Source organism: Chrysochloris asiatica, unplaced genomic scaffold (assembly GCF_000296735.1).
Source record: "Chrysochloris asiatica unplaced genomic scaffold, ChrAsi1.0 scaffold00034, whole genome shotgun sequence".
NCBI classification, from domain to species: domain Eukaryota; kingdom Metazoa; phylum Chordata; class Mammalia; order Afrosoricida; family Chrysochloridae; genus Chrysochloris; species Chrysochloris asiatica.
Genome location: NW_006408552.1, coordinates 715,689 through 737,805, shown reverse-complemented (window position 1 = coordinate 737,805; position 22,117 = coordinate 715,689). Strand labels below are relative to the sequence as shown.

The 22,117-nt window shown below is 49.9% G+C and overlaps 2 protein-coding genes across 2 annotated transcripts in view; one reads left to right on the top strand and one right to left on the bottom strand.

Moving 5' to 3' along the window:
- Positions 1-129: 129 nt before the first annotated feature.
- On the top strand, positions 130-3,358 carry LOC102838428 (cleavage and polyadenylation specificity factor subunit CG7185-like). Its single transcript, XM_006859816.1, has 7 exons — positions 130-275; positions 396-595; positions 688-773; positions 865-1,170; positions 1,253-1,342; positions 2,899-3,039; positions 3,224-3,358. The coding sequence occupies exons 1-7, from the start codon at positions 130-132 to the stop codon at positions 3,356-3,358; spliced, it is 1,104 nt and encodes a 367-aa protein (XP_006859878.1).
- Positions 3,359-8,205: 4,847 nt separating this feature from the next.
- The window catches only part of AGFG2 (ArfGAP with FG repeats 2), a 53,505-nt gene continuing 39,593 nt past the window's right edge, over positions 8,206-22,117 (bottom strand). The window contains exons 3-12 of the mRNA XM_006859633.1: positions 19,904-20,019; positions 17,467-17,614; positions 16,798-16,960; positions 15,426-15,551; positions 10,583-10,703; positions 10,302-10,384; positions 10,076-10,159; positions 9,368-9,490; positions 8,548-8,633; positions 8,206-8,265 (exon numbers count right to left, since the gene is read on the bottom strand). Coding sequence (XP_006859695.1) covers positions 8,206-8,265; positions 8,548-8,633; positions 9,368-9,490; positions 10,076-10,159; positions 10,302-10,384; positions 10,583-10,703; positions 15,426-15,551; positions 16,798-16,960; positions 17,467-17,614; positions 19,904-20,019 — 1,110 coding nt within the window. The remainder of the gene's footprint in view (positions 8,266-8,547; positions 8,634-9,367; positions 9,491-10,075; positions 10,160-10,301; positions 10,385-10,582; positions 10,704-15,425; positions 15,552-16,797; positions 16,961-17,466; positions 17,615-19,903; positions 20,020-22,117) is intronic.

Below are 22,117 nucleotides of genomic sequence, written 5' to 3'. Positions count from 1 at the left end.
TTGAGGTGGGCAGGCGCCTTTGGGCTTTAAAGCCATGCCCGGACGCTGAGGGAGGGCTGCAGGCCGGTAGGGCAGAGGGAGGGACGGTGTTGCCTGCACTCCACCCCCCCACCCCCCAGCAGACGCGCCATGTTGCCCTGGTGCCCTTCGCACTGGGACTCGGGAGAGGAAGAGGCACCAGAGGAAGGCAGCCCCAGCAGGGGCAGTGATCCCACCGAGTCCTGGAGCTCTGGGGAGGAGACCCTAGAGGAGCCAGACTCGCCCCCGCCGCACAGGTGAGGACGCAGCACCCTGCAGTCACTCGGCCGACCCAGAAGTGCACTGAGGGCATTTGTTGGGGGTGGGAACAGTCACCCTCAAACTAGGCCGCCACTGGCCCTGTCACTGGACCCAAGGACATCGGCCGCCTCGGAGCGGGGCCAGCGGGGCCAGCGGGGCTGGAGCCTCTCTGTACCCCACCCCAGCCCTCAGTACCAGGCCCTGTGTATAGCTGAGGCTCAGGCACGGAAGAAGCTGAGGAAGCTGAGGAAGCGGAGGCGGCTGCAACCCCACAGCTCCCCAGACCCGGCAGCCGAGCAGCGTCCAGAAGCCTCAGGTAGGCACAGGGCCTACCCTTACAGTGCCCTCCATCCAGACACTCATCGCCTCCTGATCCTGTTATGTCATCCCCACCCCACCCCGCACCAGCTTCCAGTGCCCCAGAAGCGCCCCAGCCGGCCCCACCAGCACCCTGGGACCCCAGCTACCAGCCTGAAACAAGATCCTGGCAGATGGCAAGTTGATGCTGTGTGACTCCGGCCCAGGGGCGGGACAGGGGCACGGTGAGAAGAGGTAAGCGCCAACCATCTCTTCCGCCTTCCACAGGTTGGCGTTGGTTCCTTCTCTAACCGTACCTTGAGCCATCCCTCATTCATGCCGCTGTATGAAGCAGCCGCCCACAGGGGTCACAGTCCCCTGGGCCCCCCAGCAGGACATCAGATCACACAGCAGGTGCCTGCCTCCCCGGGTCCCTCGCAGTGCAGCGCCCTCCCCCAGCCTGGCCTTGAGTGCTCCATGGCTCCCTCCCCAGGCTTCCCGGTGCTGGGCCGCGAAGATCTCTTTTTTTCAGACCCTCTGCTTCCCTATGGACAGCAGCGTGTTCCTATGTCTGTGGCCAACACCCCGCAGCAGGTGAGCGTTCTTCCTGCCCTGGCCTCACCCCAGCTTTGGAGCCAGGCCAGGGTGAAGACATGGCCCCCTCTTTTCTCCTCAGATGATGGGCCCCATGCGGTTGCACAGCCCGCCTCCTATCATGTCCTCCTGGGTTGCCCCCACCCGGCCCCCAGGCTACACCAGCACCTGGGTCAGAGGGTCTGAGCTGAATGCCCTCACCGGCCTCATGCAAATGAGGCAGAGGCCCAGATCATCGACACCTCTCCCGAGCCCTACTGAGCCAGCCCCCCCCACTGGCCCTCCAAACCCCAGCTTTTCTCCCTGTCCTCACCCATCTATTCCACGGACCCCAGACACTGATTCCCCGTAGCCACTGGCCCCAAAGACTGTTGACAATAAAGCATTGTTGGTTTGCAAAGGGACTCACTGTGTCTGGTGGCCAAGTGGGGCATGGAGGCAGGGATGGGGCATAGTGCCCCAAATCCTGGTTACTCATTGACCATCCCCTATCGTGAGTATAGTGGGCCAGGCCACTCCAGAGGCCTAAATCCTTTCCAGCTGTGCGCACTTTGTGGTTAACTCATAACGACCTTGTATAGGGTTTGTGAGGAACAGCTGGTAGGTTTGAACTATTGACCTCATGTTTGGCATTCCAGTGCTGATCTACAGCGCCACACCAGGACTAGGTGGGAAGGTCCATGGTGCAGACCTCCAGGTTGAGAGCATAGGACGCACCATGTGTTCTGCCCATTGGGGGGAAGGGAGGATTGGGTGAACATGGGGCTGGTGCTGGGAGAGGCAAACTACTGAGTTAAGGGGGGGTGGTAAATTACTTTTTAGGGGGGCACAAAAGGTAAAATGGAGTGCTGGTGTTAACGCTGGACTGCTAACCACAACGTGGGCAACCGGAAACCCACCAGCCTCACCTTGGGAAACCTATATTATTCGGAACCGACTTGAGACAGCACTTAACAAGATTTCTCCCAGGCCCAGAAGTTCAGCCCTGGGGTGATGTGGGGCTATCTTTGTCTGAGGGGGAGCGGCTGGTAGTTATTTGGCTCCCAGGAAACACAGCAAAGGCACAACGATGGGGGGTGTGTGCACACATCCGTACATACTGGCAGGGTGGGGGGAAGGAGGAGCGTGTACCGGGAGGCCCTAAGGCATTCTAGTGATGCATGAACGCTGAAAGGAAACCGAGGAAACTTTCAGCTGAGAAAGCCCTGAGATTTGTAGGAAGTGGAGACAGTTCTAGTACTTAACTCCCTTAAAAGAATCCAACGTGTATCGGGTACCTTGAAGATTTCCCGGGTGCTATAGGATAAGTACTCGACTGTAAGGTTGGTGGTTCAAACTCACCAGCCGCTTTTTGGAAACTCCTATACAGGGTCAGATTCCACAGCACTTAACACTAATGGTAGGGACCCAAAAGGTAGCTGCAGGTCACAGGACACAGCCATGCCCTGCGGGGGGCGAGGGCAGGGTCACCCTAATTAGTTTCCTTCCCTAGGACTGCCACCTCAACCCCACTTCTGCTGGTCTTTTTCTGAAGCTCCCGACGCAATCATCTCCGTCCTTCCTCTTGTCATTTTCGTGCCTAGAATACTTGCGCCTCAGGCAACTGGAGTCCTGGTCCGCAGACCTGCTCGCCGCTGCCCTGGCCCCATGCAGCTCCGCGGAAGCCCTACGTCCCGTTTCTACGTGCTCCGCGTGGGCCTGTCGCGCTCGTATGTCTCCCGGAGCTAGCAGAAGCTGGAGCCCCGCGTGAGCCTGCACCGGATCGTCCTGTACACGCGCGACAGCAGCGTCATGGTGAGCGCCGTCGCCCGCGAGGGTAGATATGGAGCTGCCGGAGGCAGAGGGCGCATTTGGGTTCGCGTGGATTTGGTGCGTTGCCTGCCCTCTCCCTGGAGTTCACCGAAATTACATTCAAACACAAGAGTTCATGCGCTTTCGTTCTTGGGATGCAGGAACTCCAGGCGCTTCCTCTGACCTTGAGGAAGGGGAGAATAGTGTCTTTGCAGGTTGGGGCCTGTCTTGGTTCCCAGTGTCTCTCCCCTTTGACTTGAAGTTTGGGGGTACAGCGTTCATAGCTACGCACAGCATGTGTTCCCGTGACTGCAGGTCTGAAACACCGGGGACTGCTGGCACCTACAGCACGGCTACCCTCCACGGTGATGTCAATCCTCGAATGCTGGGGCATTGAACCTTGGAGTCCCCCCAGGGAGCAAAGTTCAGAGTTGGGGATTCTAGTAAAGGGGTCTTCCACTCTCCTGCCCTCAGGGGAAGGTACTGAGATTTTAAGGCGCCTCTAATTTTAGTTTTGAGCTGGTTGGGGAAACAGAGGGTACTGGTAGGGAAAGCCAAAGAAAGCTTGGGGAAATGATTTGATTGTGCTGGAAACAGAGACTGGCTAGGGGAGAAGTGGGGTGAATCCTTACAGCAGCAACCCTTCCTGCTTCCATCCCTCACTTCCCACTAGCGTCCAGCACCTGTGTGTCCCTTCCTCACCTGGGAGTAAGTTTTGAGTTTTGAGTAATCCTAGGATCCATGACTTATAAACATTGTATCCATATCTGAGAAGCTGGAGGTTCCGTTTCTGCATGGGTTTGGTGTGATTCAAGGGGTCTTGAGATAAACCAGCCCACCAGAATTCCTGTCAAGTGGCTACCAAAGGGGCTTCTATGTTAGCCGCCATCTCTCAGGTGTATCTGCGTAAGGTATCCATTGCTTTCAACCTCCACCGCCTTTAATGGCACCAGAGGCCAACACAAGGCTCTTTGGCCACAGGTGTGAACTCCTTGGTGAAGGTACCCTTTGCCTCCTGCTACCTGAGGTTTGAGTTGAGGTTGGGAGTCTAGCATTTTGCACCCCATTTCTGACTCATCTAGGGTTTCTTCAGTACTCACTGGCTAGAACATTCTCTGAAAGACACACCAGCAGTTGCCACTTGGGGTCCTACCCATATCTAAGGGCACCATGAGTTAAGCCATGTATGAAAATTACACACAAAAACAAGCCCATTCTGGCAATTGTTGTTGTTGTGTGCCGTGGAGTCAGTTCCCACTCATAGTGACCCTGCACAGGGTTTCCGAAGCTGTGAATCTTTACGGGAGCAGAATGCCTCATCTTTCTCCCGCGGAGCAGCTGGTAGTTTCGAACTACTGACCTTGCGGTTCGCAACCCGTTTCTGATTCGTAACCACTACCCAGAGCTTATTGCATTAGAGGTCCCATTTCTGCTTGAAAAGAGGGCCCTTTACATTTCAAACTGATACCCAGGTATAAAGATACTAGCTAACAACAGCTGATAAGAGCTGCACTGCTTTCCCTTAATCTTCCTGTTAACAGATACTCTTCAAGCCCGAGCCAATTCCACACTAATTAGAACACAGGCCAAAAGAACCACCTTGTCTTCTGACTCCAGAACATCCCAGAAATATGGCCACCCAGAACCATTTTAGAAGCAAGGGGTCGGACTGCAACTGCCCCCTGTGAATAAATAACACCTGCTTCGGCTCTCCTGAAAGCTGCAACATGCCCTGGGTCGTTTGTTCTGGGAGACGGTGCTTTGAGAACAATCTTCCTTCTTGTTACAATGAATGCTATGCTTACATCAGTATGACTGTTATTCTTAACTAGAAAAGAGATGTTTGGTTACAGTATCACTCTCATGGTAAGTTAAGGGGACAGCAAGAGGTCAGGGAACAGGTAGTTGGAGACTTGTTGCCTCAGATAAACAAAGGCATGGAAGTGGGTGGGGACACTGGTGGTAAAGCCAGGACAGCCTGGGAAGAACGTTTCCACCCACACTTCTTCACTTTCCAGGTGGGGAGAAAGGAGCTTGTTTGTGAACTGAACTTATGAGCGGAACCAGTGACGCCTGAGTGTGGTTAGAATCTGCTAGCACCTTTTGAGGGTCACACTGAAGGTGTGATGCAGGGAACCAGCAGCACTGTGAGGATGAGCATCAGGATTAGTAAGTGCCCAGGTCAGCTCCTACCAGAGTTCTGCCGAGACGCAGGAGCAGTTCTTGTAGCTCAGGTGATAACGCGCGGGCAGCAGCTTCTGCCATAATTAGTGCAGGTTGACCAATGTGATGGACCCAAAAACAAGAGCTATCTTCAAGACGGACCACCAGAGAGCTGTGGGCCACAAAAGACTTCCTCTCTGGGCTTCTCCAGGAGCAGGCGCAGTTCCAGTAAGTGCTGTTTCTGCAGTCCTACTCCCCCCCAGGCTCCACTCAAAGCTGCCCATAGGAGGGTCTCTTCAAACCTCCTCCCTGCTCCCTACCACCAACTGAGCACCGTCTCTTACTCAACTCCTGGGTGCTGCTGACAGGAAGTAGCCTGGCTTCTGGGTGAGCAGAGTGGTGGTGGGTTGGTAATTACCACCAGGTGACTTGGCCTGGCAAGTCTAAGGCAAATAACTGCCTAATCCGGTGTCCTAGCAACAGCCCTTGGCCCTGCCCAGACCACATTTATCTCAGCTAGTTGCCTTGGCAACGTGAGTTGTTCCCCAAGGGCAGGAACTGGTGTGAGCACCTAGGATCTGCGGAGTGAGAGCACTGTGCGTCCTTATGACATGTTCCAAGTCCCCATGAAGAAGGCTCTAGTCTCACCGGGAAGCTACAGGTCAGGAGACTGGAGTACTTCGGCTGAGCTGTTCCCAGTGTAACCTTCCTGCTTCCAGAGTTCTTCGTCCTCTGTAGTAGATGATGTGGGGGCACAGCCCTGAGCTTCCTGGGTTTGACCTAGCAGGCGCCACCGTGCAGATAATGGAGTTGTTCAGGAAGAACCTGGGGGGTTACCTCCCATGTTTCCTCATCCACAGAGGCATCCCACAGGTGACAGGCTGGGACTAAGCCAGAGCACAGTCACAGCATTAGCCAGGGACATCTGAGGACTTGGTCAGAAGCCTGTCTGGCGCCTGGGTGAGTCATTCTAACTCAGGGTGTATGCAGTGGGTTCTGATTTCCAACCCCCCAGGCAAGCAGTGCAGGTGCCCCGGGGTGGGACAAGTCCAGCCTAGTCATTTAGACATTTTCTAACCAGCCAGGGCTTTCCCATTCTTTGCCACTTCCTGGAGAGAGGTGGCTTGCTGGAGGAGGGCTGGGGGCTGAGGCAGGCCCAGAGAACTCTGCATTTTTGGCCCTGGGGTCTGAGGCTGACTGAGTCTTAACTTCTGCTGGTCAGTGAGATGGCAGCCCAGTGTCCATGGCAAACAGAATGACTGTGGGTCGGGTATGTGGCTTTCAGGGAGGTGGAGGTCCTAGACCCCAGCACCAAGGACTAAGGAGAAAAACTGCTGGCAAACAGCATGTGTGTGACTCTCTGAGCAGCAGAGAAAACAACACCTTAGCTCCAGGCCCTTAAATCAGTCTCCTATCTCTTCTTGCAGTTAGGAAGTGGGAGCTGGTGAAAAAGCAGCGCAGACCCCTAGGATATCAGGTGTCAGATTCCCTTCCTTCCTGGTTTAAGCAGAAAGGCCAGAGGGTACCAAATAGATGGGAGAAAGGAAATAGATAGAAAAACCCAGGAAACAAATAACGGCAATGTGTCCAGGAAGGGGAGGGAGGGATGAGGGAGAGTGCCAGGTGGCAGATACAAGCCAGGTGAAGCCTGCCTAGACAAGCTACAGCCACTGTAGTGGAAGGGGAGGGACCTCTCCAGCTATTGGTCTCCTCAGCCAGGTGAGGGGTTTACACCCAGGCAGGCAGTCTTGTCACCAAACAGCCCAGACAGGATGGCCTTTGACACAACATCCTCCAGTGGGGCTGAGACACCAGCAGACCTGGGAGTTGATTAGGCCCCACTCTAATCTCCACATGAAAACCTGCCCGCTGTGTACCCCATGGAAACTGCCCCCCTCCTTTTCAAAAGCGAACCTGGGGCGACAGATCCTTGTCACTCATGCAGGTAGTCCCAGACCGTGGGACCAAGTCAAGGATCAGTCAGCACCATGTGACCCCTCCCTTCCACCCAAAACAAGACCCCAGAGGCAGTCCTTTTTCTTTCAAATGCAGTTCTTTCCCCACAAGGCCTGCAACAAGCTTTGGTGCTGAGATTTGGGGGTGAGGGAGGCATGTGGACAAAAGAAAGGGAAACAAACATAACACCCCAGTTGACAGCACAGAGCCTTGGCCTGGAGAAGTCCAGGCTCTGGGGTGGTCAGGACGTACAGCCACCTCCCCCTGCCACCCTGGAGCTCAGGCATTGCAGGTCTTCCAGGCACAGATGGGGAGTGGTCATTTCCCCGTGTCCACGAGCTGTCTAGGAGAAGGGTGGAGCTGTATGTGTATATAATAGGCTATATTAGAAAACTCTCTCTATAAATATAAAACACTGGTATCCAAACATGACACCAACAGCTAACTAAAGTGCTTGACAGGAGGTGGGCATGTCTGTGTGTAGGGAAAACTATTCTTGGGTAGGACCCTGAAGGAGGGAGAGACGCTGGAAAAGCAAACAATGCAGGACCCCCTTGCCTACTGGGAAATAGGACAGGGCAGGGAAAGGGCACTCAAGAGGTTTTAGGCTTCTTGACTGCCCCGGCCACCTGTGCCACAGTCACAACTGTGACTGTGTTTCTGTCCATGAGGACAGCGCTGGGAAGCTGGGGAGTGGGTGAAGGGGATGTCCGTCAAGAGAGCTGGTCAAGGTAGGCACAGCTGGCTCCGCCCACAGGGCCAGGGGCGAGGGGAATGCGTGTATGCTGACAGCAGGGGAGGAGGAGGAGTCTTTTCATAATTCATCATTTGTAAACATCCACACCATCCAGTAGCCCCGCCTTCACTCCTGGTGGGCCTGCCTGAGGAGGAGGGAGGTAGGGAGAGCGCCTTGGGGCAGCCGACCCAGGAAGCTACCGGTATATCTGTAAGCCCAAAGCAAAGCAGTAGTACCTCCATTATCCCCAAGAGCCCCACCCTGGAGAACAAGGCCCATTCTGAGTTCACACCCAGAGAAATGTCAACAGGCAAGTGGTCACCAGAGCTCTGGGGGGTAGAGGAGCCCCAGAGAGCAAGGAAAAGGCCCCCTCACCCCAGAACACAGTGCTACAAGAATGGGTTGGTGGCTGGAGGTTTGGAGGCCAATGGGCTTGCTGATGATCCAGTCTGGAAAGAGACAAGACAGTGACGTATTAACCATGGAAGAAATGCAGTTCAAGGTTCCCATCTCCCTCAAAATGAGTGCTGAAGGAAGCAGGGGGGGAAGGGAGAGGTACGTGAATAAAAGTATGGCAGGTAAGAGGTAAATGGGAATTTTAGAATTTCATGAGAAGCAGTGTGAGATCCAACCCATATCTTCTCCTGAAAGGATTCTGTCTCCAGCTCCCCGGGATGAAAGACCACAGCCCACACCTCAGAATCTCAGCCCCCGAGGGGCTGCCTCCTCACCATGAACGGGTTGGTGGAGATCCCAGCTGGCTGGCTTTGTGGCCTCTGCCCCAGCTTGGTTGATCTTACGTCTCCGAAGGAAGAGCCTAGGCGGGAAGAACAGAACTCCTCAGTTGAGATGAACCCTGCCCCTCAGGCTGCACCCCACCTCTCTGGAGAGCTGCGAAAGGAGGCCTTCCTCACTGTGGGAAGTGACCATCTGCAGCAGAGCCTGGACACCGATGTTCATGGCAGCACTGTGACAATAGCCCGGAGGGGGGACAGTGGACATGTCCATCACATGGACTACTACCCAGCCTAGGAAATGAAGTTGTGATGTATGCCTGGATTCACCTGGACACTCACAACTGGACAGATGCAAACAGTCGCACTTGATTGAATAAGCACAGATGTAGACACCAAAGATTACTGTGGTGGCCAGAGTTGGAAGAGAGGAGCAGAGGGGGAGGCTTTGCTTAGGGGGCATGGAATTTGTTAATGGTACTGGAAAGATTTGGGAAAGGATATTGAAAATGGGGTGTGTGGTGGCTCCAGAGTATGAGCACTGTGAACCACAAGGTCAGGAGTTCAAGCCCACTAGCTGCTCAGCAGGAGAAAGATGAGACTTTCTGCTCCAGCAAAGATTTACAACATCGGAATGAACTGGATGGTAACTAACATTGTGTGCTGTATTTTCACCAAGAAGAAACCTGAGCAGTCAGGGTACAAAGGTAGGCCTGTCCCTTCCCTGACCGCCCCCCCCCCCCGCCCCCCCGCAGCTTATCTAGCTCCCTGACATATGTCCCTAAGGGGCGGGGGGTGGGAAGTCTGTATCCCTCACCATTCTGCTGCTGAGTGGTCTGTGGGGGAAACAGAGGCACTGGGAAGGTGCTGGCAAAGCCCCCAGTCGGTGGCACTGTCTGGGGGAAGCCTGGTCCGGTGCTGCTCAGCCCAAAGCCAGGTCCTGTGAAACAAGGGTCAGAAGGTTCTTTGAACTTTTGGAAGGTGGGCGGCTGGAGACGCTTTTCTGCAATCCCTCCCAGAACTGGCTAAGGTGAGTCAAAACAAAACAACCCCAATCCTATGTCATGGAGCCTGGGTTTTTTTTGTTTTTTTTTTTTTTCAAATGTTTTATTGTGAATTATGTGATAGTTTACATGGGAGAACATTAGTTTTACATTCATTCTATCTATCGTATATTGTCTCATTGCCATGGTTACAATCCCCTCCATGCAATCCTTCCCCTGTACCCCCCAGGTCTTCAGCACACAGTCACTCTCCCTCTCTGGATCTAAAGTCTCCAGCTGCTCCATCGCTCCACGTCATCATCTCTAGCACTGAGCCTGTTTTTTCTAGTTCTAAAATCCTTCTGTGACTTGGGTGTTTCTACTTTAGCCCACTAGCAATGTAAATGCTGTAAAGTGGGCCAGAGGAGACTAGTTTCAGAAGGACAGCCCTCAGCTGAGGCTGCCTGCCACTCCTCCCAGAAAAGGTGCAGGGGAATTGTGACCTGAGACCTTAACAGGTCAGGGCCAGGGGGCCATCTTACCTGCGGCCAAGCCATTGGGCTGGAAGGGGTTGGTAGAGAGCAGCTGGGGGTGAGCAGCAGGTACCGTGAAAGGGTTGGTGAAGGCTGTTCAGGGTGGAAGTGGGAGAGAGTTCTTTTTTTCCCCTTGTTTGCTCAATACAGTGATAGTTGAGTCCCTCCAAACCATGGTGCATCCCTCCCTTCCAGAGTCCTCAATTTCCTCCTGGTCTCCACAGACGGTACTCACCTCCAAACGCAAATCCCATGCTGCCACTGGGGCCTGCTGTGGCGGACTGGGGTGCAGGGGCTGAGCCAGTCATCCCGAAGATGCTGTCGTATGGAGAAAGATATCAATGTGCACATGCGCCACGGCCCAGGACTGGACAGAGATGACAAACCCTGTCCCTGCTCTCAAAGTCGACACACAGATGGGTAAGGGAGAGGCCAGAAGGGAGACAGGAGTGGACCAGGCTGGAACGGAGGTCAAACTCTCCCGATTCAAGGCAACGTCTTGATGTCTGGACCTACCTGTTAGGAATACCTGCAGCTGGCACGCCAGGGCCCAAGATGCTGCCCATATCTGTCAGGCTGTTAGGCTGGCTGGCAGGCGCGAGAGGAGAGATACCAAATGGAGTCACCTGGCTGCTCCCTATACAGTCAGAGGAAACAACAGGTTGTGTCTGGAGTGAGGAGGATGGAGGTGAGGCGCCTATGGAGGAACGATGGCAGGAGAGGCACCAATGTGTCCCCATGTGCAAGGCTGACAGAACCATCCCAGGAGCAAGAGTCCTGGAATTCCTAAGCAGTTTGGCTCACAGGAAGCGGCCTGAGTCCCTGTCATTTTAAGAACGTCTCTAGCAGGGTGTCAAAATCTCATCCAGGTAATGGGACCCTTGCTGTCTGCCATTCTGGGTTGTTGTAAATGTCAAATGAAGTCTCAAATGAGAAAAAGCTTTCTTTGGATGAATGCTGGAAGACTTCTCAGTGAAGTAAAACAGACTTTGCACAACGTCTGCCTAGGAATGGGCCCTTAGTAACTAACTGTCTGCAGCGTGCATCTGTAGTTGTTAAGGCAGAGCCAATCTAGCTGCGACTCTACACCTGCTGCCTCTGAGACTCTGGCACCTACACCTCAGGGTGGTTGTAAAGACCATCTGAGAGAAATGAAAGTGTTTTGAAGTCTGTCAGAGCTCAAGAGATTTCTACCCAAGAGACTTCTTCCTGATGACCTTCAGACATGTCAGTAGATGGGACAAAACCCTTCCATGAGGAGAAAAGCCGGGGCTGGAGAGCGGTGCTGAGGGGGTTACCTTCACCCGGGCTGCCTCTCAGAGACCAGAGGAAGGAAATAGGAAAGGAAAAGCGAAACGACATGAGATGAAGGAGGAAAAAAGCCAGAGCCACGCTGGGTTTTAAAGCGTCACAGTTCCTCTGTTCCCTAAAATCACAGCTTGCTTTCTTGTCAGTAGTTTTGGGATTTTTTTCCTAAATACCTCAGAACTGTAATTTGAATATCCCTGTGTTTCCTTTTCTTAAGCACAAGTGGTAAAAAAAAAAAAAAAAAAAATCTGTAAACTTAAACTGCCATTGAGTCGATTTGAACCCATAGTGACCCTGCAGGGCAGAGTCCAACTCCAGAGGGCTTCCAAAGCTGTAATCCTTACAAAAGCAGACAGCCTCATCTTTCTGCCAGGGTGCGGCTGGTGGGTTCAGTTGAGCGCTTAACCATTGTGCCACCAGGGCTCCACTGCCTGCAGCTCCCCTGCCCCACACTCAAGGGTATGTAAGGGCATCACTCAAGCGCCAGGTCCGTGACTCTGACTCTGAGAAGGCGGGCAGAGGACCAGGGCTGACCAGCAGTCAAATCCCTTTAATCAGAGCTCTCTATTTTGCTATTCTGTGTCCCAAACCCCTGGACTTTCAAGATGACAAGTGCTGGTTCTGCACACCCTTCCTTTCTAGGTCATGATGCCACAGCGCACCCTTGCGCTTCAATCCTCTCCAGTCTAAAAGCCATGAGGAGGGGTGGTGTTGGATCTTCTACCGACCCACCGCCCCCAAGCCTCAGGCCTTTTCCTTTCCTGACAATTCTGCCCTCAGACTCCTTACTGTTTGCTCAGGGGTTTCAAATTCCAACAGCTTCCCTCATTGAGGGCAGGGCGGTGTGCCTCTCTGTGGACACTAGAGGGCAGAGGCTGTCCTTAGCCAAGCGGGGCCAGCCCCCTACACAAAGACCCATGTTCTCAGAAGACTGAAGCCCCGAGAACCTCACTCCATGCTGCTGAATTTGTACACATGTCAGGAGACATTGCAGTTTTAGAGGTTTCCTCTCTCGGTACTCCCCCTCAGAAATATAAAAATAAAGCCAGGCTTGCCAGAAGAGATAGCCGCCTCTCACCAAATCTCCCTTCTTACTTCATACTCAATAGCTCTCTGTATCATACTCACAGAAAACATCTTAATGGTCATGATGTGATCACAGTGAATGGAGTCGGCCACTTCTCTGACATTGCTTTTGGCCAAGTGGAGTCATTTCCTCAAACTGCAAAATGGAGATCTTTCTTTCTTCAGAGAGCTACCATGTAAAACCTTCTGGCAACGGCACAGGCTGGAGCCTCACATGAATCAGGGCTGACTCTGACTGTAGACTGGTTTGCCTTTTTTGTTTGTTTGTTTTTTTGAGATGACATTGGACAAAGGTCTGGGATGGTTGAGGGCTGAGCCTGCCTTCACTCGGGCTGGGGTGGGGCTAAGAGAAGGTAGGGAGAGGAGTCTGTCTTCAAAGCAATCATGTGTGCTAGGAGCATGTAGCTGAAGAGACCAATTTGAAACAACCACTTTGGCATTTTCACTTCCAGGAACACATTATCTCTTGCTTAATTGTGTAATATTCATGTACCAATTTATACTTCTACCAACAGTGTCCAAGAGGGCCCCCCCCCACCAATACTGACCATTATTAATCTTTAACACTTTTATCAATACAATGCAAGAATCATTAGCTTATCCTAACGAGGCTGAAGACATTTTCATACTGTTCTATTATCCTTGTCTATTATTCTATGTTTGTTTTTTTTTAATTTATGGAAGCTTTAAAAAAATGTATTTTGAATGTTAAATTTTTGTCTGTTTTCCACACTATAAAGATCTTCTCCCTGAGTCCTGGTGTGGTGCTGTGGGTTAATGTGTTGGAATGCAAAGTCAGTGATCAGTAAGGTCAGCAGTTCAAGCTCACTCATGGCTTTTAAAGCCTTATTTAGGATATTTCTTATCATAAAGAATGTGACCTATACAATTTCTGTTTTTTAGACTATATGGAGATTTTGTTTCCTAGTATGTGGTTAACCTATAGAAGTTATATGCTTAAAAGAAGCATATAGTCTGGCTGTTGGGTACATAATTCTACTTATTAGATCAAACTTGAAGTGTTACTCAAAATCAGCTACTTTCTTACTTAGCAAGCTACTGGACCTATCAACAGCCAGGGTTCTCAAGTCACTCGCGCTGTTGGCTTGTAACAGTCTCATTGTATGTAACAGCTTGTCCTTTAGGAACCTCAAGGTTATGTTGTGTTTTAGTTCATTTACTGTGAGAACGACTTTTTGAATTTTAACTTTTATCAGTATAAACTGTCTCTCTGTGTCCCATTCAAAAACCACAAAGGAAAAGTTAAGGAACAATAAAAACAAAAGCAACCAGTCAGTCAATAGCGGCACAGTGGAGAGGCTGTGGGCTGAGTCTGTTACTCTGATGAGCCAGGTTAACTGTAGAACTATCTATCTGTAGTAGAGCTCGCCTCTAAAGTGGTCAAGGACTTCATTCTTCTTGGATCAACTATCAACACTCACGGAAGCAGCAGTCAAGAAATCAAACGACTTATTGCATTAGGCAAATCTGCTGCACAAGATCTTTTTAAAGTGTTGAAGAGCAAAGATGTCAGCTTGAGGACTAAGGTGCGCCTGACCCAAGCCATGGTATTTTCAATAACCTCATATGCATGCAAAAGCTGGACGGTGTAGAAGAATTGATGCATTTGAGTTATGGTGTTGGAGGAGAATCCTGAAAGTGCCATGAGCTGCTAAAAGAACCAACAGATCTGTTTTGGAAGAAGTGCAGCCAGAATGCGCCTTGAAGGCCAAGATGGCCAAACTTCATCTCTCATACTTCGGACATACTGTCAGGAGGGACCAGTCACTGGAGAAGGACACCATGTTTGGTAAGGTGTGGAGGGTCAGAGAAAAAGAGGAAGACCCCCAACGAGATGGATTGGCCAAGTGGCATCATCGATGGACTCAAGCGTGACAACAGTAGTGAGGTTGCCCCAGGATTGGGCAGAGTTTCGTTCTGCTGTGCGTAAGGTCGCTATGGGTTGGTACCAACTCAATGGCACCTAACAACAACTACAAAGGCTCCTTGCAGACTCAAAACTCTTATCATGAACGTGGAGAGATGGAGAGGCTGGGGACTCTGGACTCAGGGAGGGAGAGGGTCTGTGTGTTGACGGCTGGGAGGGAGGAGGGCAAGCGTGCGGGGTATATCCTTTGGTTGTTTGATGATGCATGCAGGGGATTGTAATCATTGCAATGAAATGAAATACGATAGGATGAATGTAAAGATAATGTTCACCCATGTAAACTATCACATAATTCACAATAAAAACTTTAAAAAACCCACAAAACTCTATCATGAGAGGATACAGATAGGCTTTTCCCCTTGGGTAGACTCTGGGGTGGGAAGAGGAACTTACCAAAACTGTAACTTCCAGTTAGCATCCGACTGGCTGGCAGTGAGGGTGGAGAAGGAAAGGATGTAGGCAGAGGAAAAGGGAGAGAGAGAATATGAGTCAATCCATCATTGGCTTTTCCCCAGTCTGTCTCTACAGCTCTCTAGCTGCTCTTTCCAAGCTTCAAGGATGAGGGGCAGCCCAAAGGCTATTCAGACCTGATGCTGAGGGCACTAAGGAGGAACCAAATGCTTGAGAGTTTCCTTCAATTGTTAAGTAACAACGTAAAGTTAACAAGTTTTTGCTCTTGGACTTCTAGAGACTACTTGGAACTCTGATCCAAGTTGTCGACCTCTTTAGACACTTCTGCCAACTTCTAAGCCAGCTCTGACAGAGACTTTTAGAAAGAAAGTCGCGTCTATCTGCAGAGGTTCAAGTGCTCAGGTCGCCCATGTTTCGTAATCAGAACCAGTGAACTGTAGCCATTTTTCTTTCATGAAAAACAGAAGAGAGCTGCTACTCCCCCGCCTTTTCCCTGAGCATCTTCTCCCCATTCTGTAGGTCAGTGGACAAGTGGAGGAAGGGTGACTATGGACATGGGAAACTGGATCCAGTTGAAAGGCAGAGGAAGCCGGTGGTGGAGTTTACCTGCGGGTGTTGGCTGGGCCTGGAATGGGGCTTGGCCAACTGGAGGGATATTGCCAAATGTAGAAGAGCTGGGGCTACTGCCAAAGGCATCGAAGTTGGCAAAGCCCCCATGGGAAGGCGTCTGACCTACAGATGGAATATAGGGTTATATGTTGTTAAATGCCATTGGGTCAGTTCCAACCCATAGCAACCCTGTACTTCCAAGGAGCGGTCCAAACAGACTTTGTAGTCCAGCGCATTAACCCACAGCACCACACGTATATATAATGCATATCTATATCTATAAAGGAGTCCTGGTGTGGCGCTGTGGGTTAATGCACCAGACTGCAAAGCCGTTTGAACTGTAAGGTTGGTGGTTCAAGCTCACCAGCTGCTCCTCGGAAACCCTGTATAGGGTCGCTATGGGACGGAACCAACTCCATGGCACTTCACAACAACAAGATATCTATACAGGGGGTCCTGGCGTAGCGATGTGGGTAAGCACTGGACTGCTAACCATAATGTCAGTGGATTAACCCACTAGCTGCTCCTTAGAAGCCCTATACAGGGTTGCTATGAGTTAGAATCAACTTGAAGGCAAACTTAACAGCAACAGTGTATCTACATAACGCATATTACTAATTCTAAAGGTCAAAGGCAACTTTTATGATCTCTGTCTCACCACAGAGTCCTTTTCAGAGGGCAAGGCAGCCAAACACCCCAGGGGGAAAGTGGACTCTCAGGTCTCCAAGTTCATTCCCCACCATCGTTTTCCTCACCACGTAGGCTATCAGGAATCCTGTGTGGCTCTACAGGATAAATACTAAACTGCTAACTTCAAGGTCAGCAGTTCAAACCCACCAGCCGCTTCTCGGAAAGCCTACTCAGGGTCGCTGTGGGTCGAAACCAACTATTAGGCACTTAACAATGTGGCATTAACATTTTGTTCGGGGCTTAATTTAGGGCATAATCACATGAGGAAATGAATTGTGTATATGGGGGAGGAGGGCTGACAAAGAAAAAGAGAAATTAGACACTACTTGGTTCAACCCACTATGGTCTACAGCTGACCTTGAGAGGAAGCAGAGGCCGTGAAATCCCACCGCCTGCAGCTATTTTCATAGAATGAAAGTAATCAAGAGGTTACTTCAGTATTCTAAAAGGAGGCGCTGGAAGCTTTTAACTCTAACGTTTTATAGCCAGCTCCCAAACACAGTCCCTGTTCCATGCACTTGACCCCGACTTTCCCAATCTTGATGCTTCAGAGCCACTAGCATGTTCACTCACATGAAGAAACCTAGAGCCGCGGGAACCTTGGCTTCCTCCCAGGAGGGAACCCCTTGTATCACAGGGCACGTATGCTGTAGGAAGACTCATTCTCAGTGCCACTTACCTCCAAAGGCTGGGAATGCAGCAAAAGTTGGTGCCGTCTGGGGAGCAGCAAAGGGGTCTCCACCGATATCAGCCAGCAGGTCAGTACTGGCTTTCTTGACAGAATGAGGGGGAGCCTGGGAGCTTCGGGGCTGGGATGTCCGAGCCTGGGGCTGACTGACAGACTTGGAGAAGGAACAACACACAGCATTTGGAACCTCAGACGTGACCCAGGCCCCTCTATGACTTCCCTGGCTGCCCCAACACAGGCAAACGGAGAGGAAAGAATGTAATTGCTTTCAGTTTGAGAGGCTTTCTGGGTAGAGGCGGCCTGATTCCTCTATCTTCTCAGGGCACCAGCTCCCAGAACCACACCAGTTAGAGTGTGTTTGTCAAGGTAACCCTGAGATCCATAAGAATGGTGCCAACAAGTCATTTCCCCTGGTTCTTAACACCTTCACCTTTCCTAGTGTTTGAATATCCTGTTTCCTTGGAGGCATGGAGTTTATGCTCTCCTTCTCTAAATGCCATTTCCTGTTGGGTTCTTTCTTTCAAAAAGGGAGGCGTCCAGAGGAGACAGACAGCAAGATACTGGTAACAGCTGGGCTGTGCCTGCTGTCCACCAAAGTTCAGGGCATTTGAGTTAGGAAACTGACACCCTGTCCCCCAAGAGCCCAAAGTAACATGTGACAGTTACCTGGTTAGCAGCTGAGAGACACGGCACAGGCTCACCCGGAAGTGTCCGCTGGGGCTTTCCTTCTGGGACTGAGCCCTGGACAGGAGTGGAGGCACTGCCTTTGGTATAAGTGGGTCCCTTTACTTGGTCTGGGGGCACATACCTTTGAGGAAAAATAGTTAGGCTGAAAACCCCGGACCATCTCAGCTTGGGTGACTGGGAAAATACCTGTTATAGCAGTCCAAGTCCTTTCTCATCTTTTCTGGGAACCCAAAGACAATTCCACAGCTTAGTAAAGTCCTGCCTACTCCAGCTTCCCCTTTACTGTCAGGAAGCTCGCTTTATTCTGCAAGATGCAGCAGCTGCCTCTCGCTTATGCCTAGTTCCTCCTCCCTCTGCTTTCTGACACCTCAAACCATCTCTATTTAAAGTAATGTTGTTAAGTGTTGTTGAGTCAGTTCTGACTCACAGTGACCCCGTATAGGGTTCCCGAGGAGTGGCTAGTGAGTTTGAACTGCTAACCTTGCAGTTCAAACCGATCTTGAGGTCAAGTGTTTTTCCTACGGTGCCACCCCACCACATGCAATAATGCTGATGGACATGCAATCTGGCTTTCCAGTTTCCTTCTCGAGACTTCCCTTTTTATTTCCCAGATCCGTCTTCATATTTCTCCTTCTCAGTCCCACAACAAAAGTGTCTGTGCTCGCAGTTGAAACTCTATCTTGTCAGCTCCTAATGCTTGAGAAAAGCGTACTTCCTCCACTTTAAAGAGGTCTGTGGCACAAAACCTCCTTAAAGTGTTCAAGAGCAAAGACGTCAGTTTGAGGACTAAGGGGTGCCTGACCCAAGTCACGATATTTTCAAATGCTTCATATGCATGTAAAAACTGAACAATGAATAAGGAAAACCATAGAAGAATTTGATGCATTTTGAGTTATGGTGTTAAGAGAAGAATATTGAAAGTACCATGGATTGCCAGAAGAACAAGCAAATCTGTGTTGGATGAAGTACAGCCAGAATGCTCCTTAGAAGCCAGGATAGCTAGACTTCATCTCTTATACTTTGGACATGTTATCAGGAGGGACCAGTCTCTGGAGGACATCATGCTTGGTTAAGTGGAGGGTCATAGTAAAAGAGGAAGACCCCCAATGACATGGACTAGCACAGTGGTAGCAACAATGACCTCAAGAGTAAAACCAATTATGAGGCCGGCCCGCGCGCACGCAGGACTGGGTGGCGTTGTTCCATTAGTTGTGCGTAAGATAGGATGCTTTGGGTCGGAGCTCCTCAACGGCACCTAACTCCATTTCCAGTGTAGGTGGTCCCTACTTCTTTATCCTGAAGATACCTTCAGAAGGGATGCTCTGCATTCGCTCCTCCACCCTGACAGTTATCAAACAACAGGAAGTAACATCTCTGGAAGTAAAGGTAGGGGAGAATGCAGGTGCTGTTTTCTTCATTGGGAACAGAATAAATACAGAAAACTTGTGAATAAAATGATGGGTTAAAAGCATAAAGCTATAGGAAGTGAGCTTTGAACCAATCCCCCAGTTTTATCTCCCCATTTGCTTAACAGCATGAAATCTGAAGGCTTTTTGCCCCATGAGTGACTCCAACCAGGCAGAGCTTCATTCCATCTATTGTGCCTAGGTCTGTGTTCCGGTGTGACACTTTTAATTGAGTACCTCAGGCACGTTTGACAGGCGGGACTGCCAGAGTTAGAAGCAGAATACACTTAAAAATGAGTTTGGGTCTGCCCCTTAATGCTGCCTCAATGGCCGCCTGGCTGTGACGTCATCCCACGAGCCTCAAAGACAGTGTGTCAGCTCTCCTGCCTGCAGTGGTCCCTCCTGCTTCGGTAGGCCCAGCCCCAGCGTATGCCTGTGATGTCAGGGATGACATTTACTCTCTGTGTCCTATAAAAGGCCGCCACCTTGTGGAGGCAGAACTTCAGAAAATTCATCATGGCATCCTACTAATGATTTCCCTCACCTGAGTGATTTGTCTTTATCTTGTGTTTACTTCTGTCTAAGGCTTAATAAAAGGAGCTCTGGTAGCACAGTGGTTACGAATTGGGCTGCTGACCTTAAGGTCAGCAGTTCGAAAACTACCAGCTGCTCCGCGAGAGAAAGATGAGGCTTTCTGCTTCCGTATACAGCCTCGGAAACTTTGTACAGAGTCACTATGAGTCCGAACCAACTCCACGGCACGTGACATAACCACCAACCACCAAGGCTTAATAAACAGTCTCTATAAATCATTATATATGGAAAGATGAGGGTCTTTCTCCCCTACAAAACATTCTTCCCCCAAGAGGAGCTACCAAAATGTAGGTGTAGTGACTAAGAACAGGTTGACCTTTCATGTAGACTATGGTTTTGAAGGCAGAATGGGAACATCAGGGAAAGCCTGTCTGACACGTCTCCACAGCAATCGCTTTTCTCCTCCTTACCATCTCTTCTTCTCATATTTTTCCTGGAGAAACTCCTTCACCTTCTGAGGGTCCCTGGAATCTGGTACTAAAGATGTCCGGGCATCAAAAAGACCCAGCCAGATCTTCCTGCAAACCTAAAGGAAGGAAGTTGGGTGATAACAGGAGTTGGAGCAGAAAGCTTGAAATGGGAAAGATTCCACTCCCCATGTAATCATCAATAATTACTTATGGAGAATGGACACAGTATTAGGATCTGCATAGAGCTGCTAAACCGACATGACCCTACCTTCACAGAGCTTGTAATCAAATGGAGGGGTAACGCCTTAGAGAAATAATGGGTCTATCTCTTTTTTAGTGACCCTCCACGTTATCAACCATGGTGTCCTTTCTCCAGGGATTGGTCCCTCTTAACAACATGTCCAAAGTATGAGAGATGAAGTCTCGTCATTGTTGTTTCTAAAGAAGAAATCAGCCTTCCAAAGTAGATTGGTTTGTTCTTCTGGCAGTCCGTGGTACTTTTAATATTCTTTGCCAACACCATAATTCAAAGGTAGAAATTTTTCTTTGGTATTCTTTACTCATTGTCCAGCTTTCACATGTATTTCATACATAAGACAATTAAAAATACCGTGGTCAGGCGAACCTTAGTCCAAATTGACATCTTGGCTTTTTAACACTTCAAAGAGGTCTTTTGCAGCAGATTGGCCCAATGAAATACATCATTTGATTTCTTGACTGCTGCTTCCATGAACATTGATTGTGGATCCACGTAAAACGAAATTCTTCCCAACTTCAATCTTTTCTCCATTTATCATGATGTCATATATTCGTCCAGTTGTGAGGATTTTTGTTTTCTTTATGGTGTAATCCATAAGGTGCACCTGACTCAAGCCAAGATATTTTCAATAACCTCATATGCATGTGAAAGTTAGATAGTGAATAAGGAAGACTGTAGAAGAACTGATGCATGTGAGTTATGGTGGTGGAGGAGAAGACCAAAAGTGCCATGGGCTGCCAAAAGAACCAGCAGATCTGTGTTGGAAGACGTGCTCCTTGGAAACCAGGCTATCAGACTTTGTCTTTCATACTTTGGACAAGTCCCTGCAGAATGATATCATGTTTGGTAAGGTGGGGGAGGGGGGCCAAAGAAAAAAAGGGAGACCCCCAGTGAGATGGATTGGCACAGTGGCAGCATCAATGGGCTCAAATGTAGCAACAACTGTGGAATACTGCCAGGATCGGGCAGTATTTCATTCTGTTGTGCATAGGGTCCCTAGGAGTCAGTACCATCTTGACAGCATCCAACATCAACAATACAAACTGAAAGCTGTAGTCTTTGATCTTCATCAGTAAGTACTCAAGTCCTCTTTGATTTCAGCAAGCAAGGTTGTATCATCTGCATATTGTAGGTTGTTAATGAATCCTGATGCCACATTCTTCTTCATAGAATCCAGCTTCTCAGATTACTCAGCATATAGATTGAATAAATAAACCCTGACAGACAGACACCTTTCTTGATTTTAAACCAGTCATCCTCCGCTTGTTCTGTTCAAACGACTGCCTCTTGGTCCAGTGCAGGTTCCCCATGAGCACATTAAGTGTCTGGATGTCCTGTTCTTTGTAATGTTATACAATCCACACAAATGCCTCTGCTTAGTCAATAAAACACAAATAAGCATCATTCTGAGATCCTTTGCTTTCACCCCAAATCTGACAGCAGTGACACCCCTTGTCCCACATCCTCTTCTGAAAGTGGCTTGAATTTCTGGTGACTTGCTGTTGATGTCCTGCTGCAACCATTTTTGAAGTATCGTCAACAAAATTTTACTTGCACATGATATTATTATTGTTGTTGTTAAGTGCCATCAAATTGGTATAGGGTTTCTGAAGAGCAGCTGGTGAGTTTGAACCGCCGACCTTGTGTTTCAAACCAACCTTGTGGTTCATGCTTTATCCTACAGCCCCACGACAGGACTCCGATATTAATTACATTGCTCAATAATTTCCATATTCTGTAGGGTCACCTTTCTTTGGAAAGAGCACAAACATGAATCTCCTCCGATTGGTTGGCCAGGTCTTTCAAATTTCTTTACATAGACTGCCAGGGACTGGCCTCGACATAGGGGTTCAGTTCATTAGGAGGAGATACCTGGCGGCGATAGAGATAGCAAAAGAGACACAGAGACGCAAAGAGAGAGACAAAGAGACACTCCGAAACCAGAGTGAATGCTG

Bases quoted from the DNA above. Each gene is read 5' to 3' on its own strand.
- LOC102838428 (XM_006859816.1), top strand. From the start codon at position 130: ATGTTGCCCTGGTGCCCTTCGCACTGGGACTCGGGAGAGGAAGAGGCA. The intron at 276-395 runs GTGAGGACGCAG...ACTGGACCCAAG, and splicing joins GACTCGCCCCCGCCGCACAG to GACATCGGCCGCCTCGGAGC. The intron at 3,040-3,223 runs GTGCGTTGCCTG...TTTGACTTGAAG, and splicing joins TTTGGGTTCGCGTGGATTTG to TTTGGGGGTACAGCGTTCAT.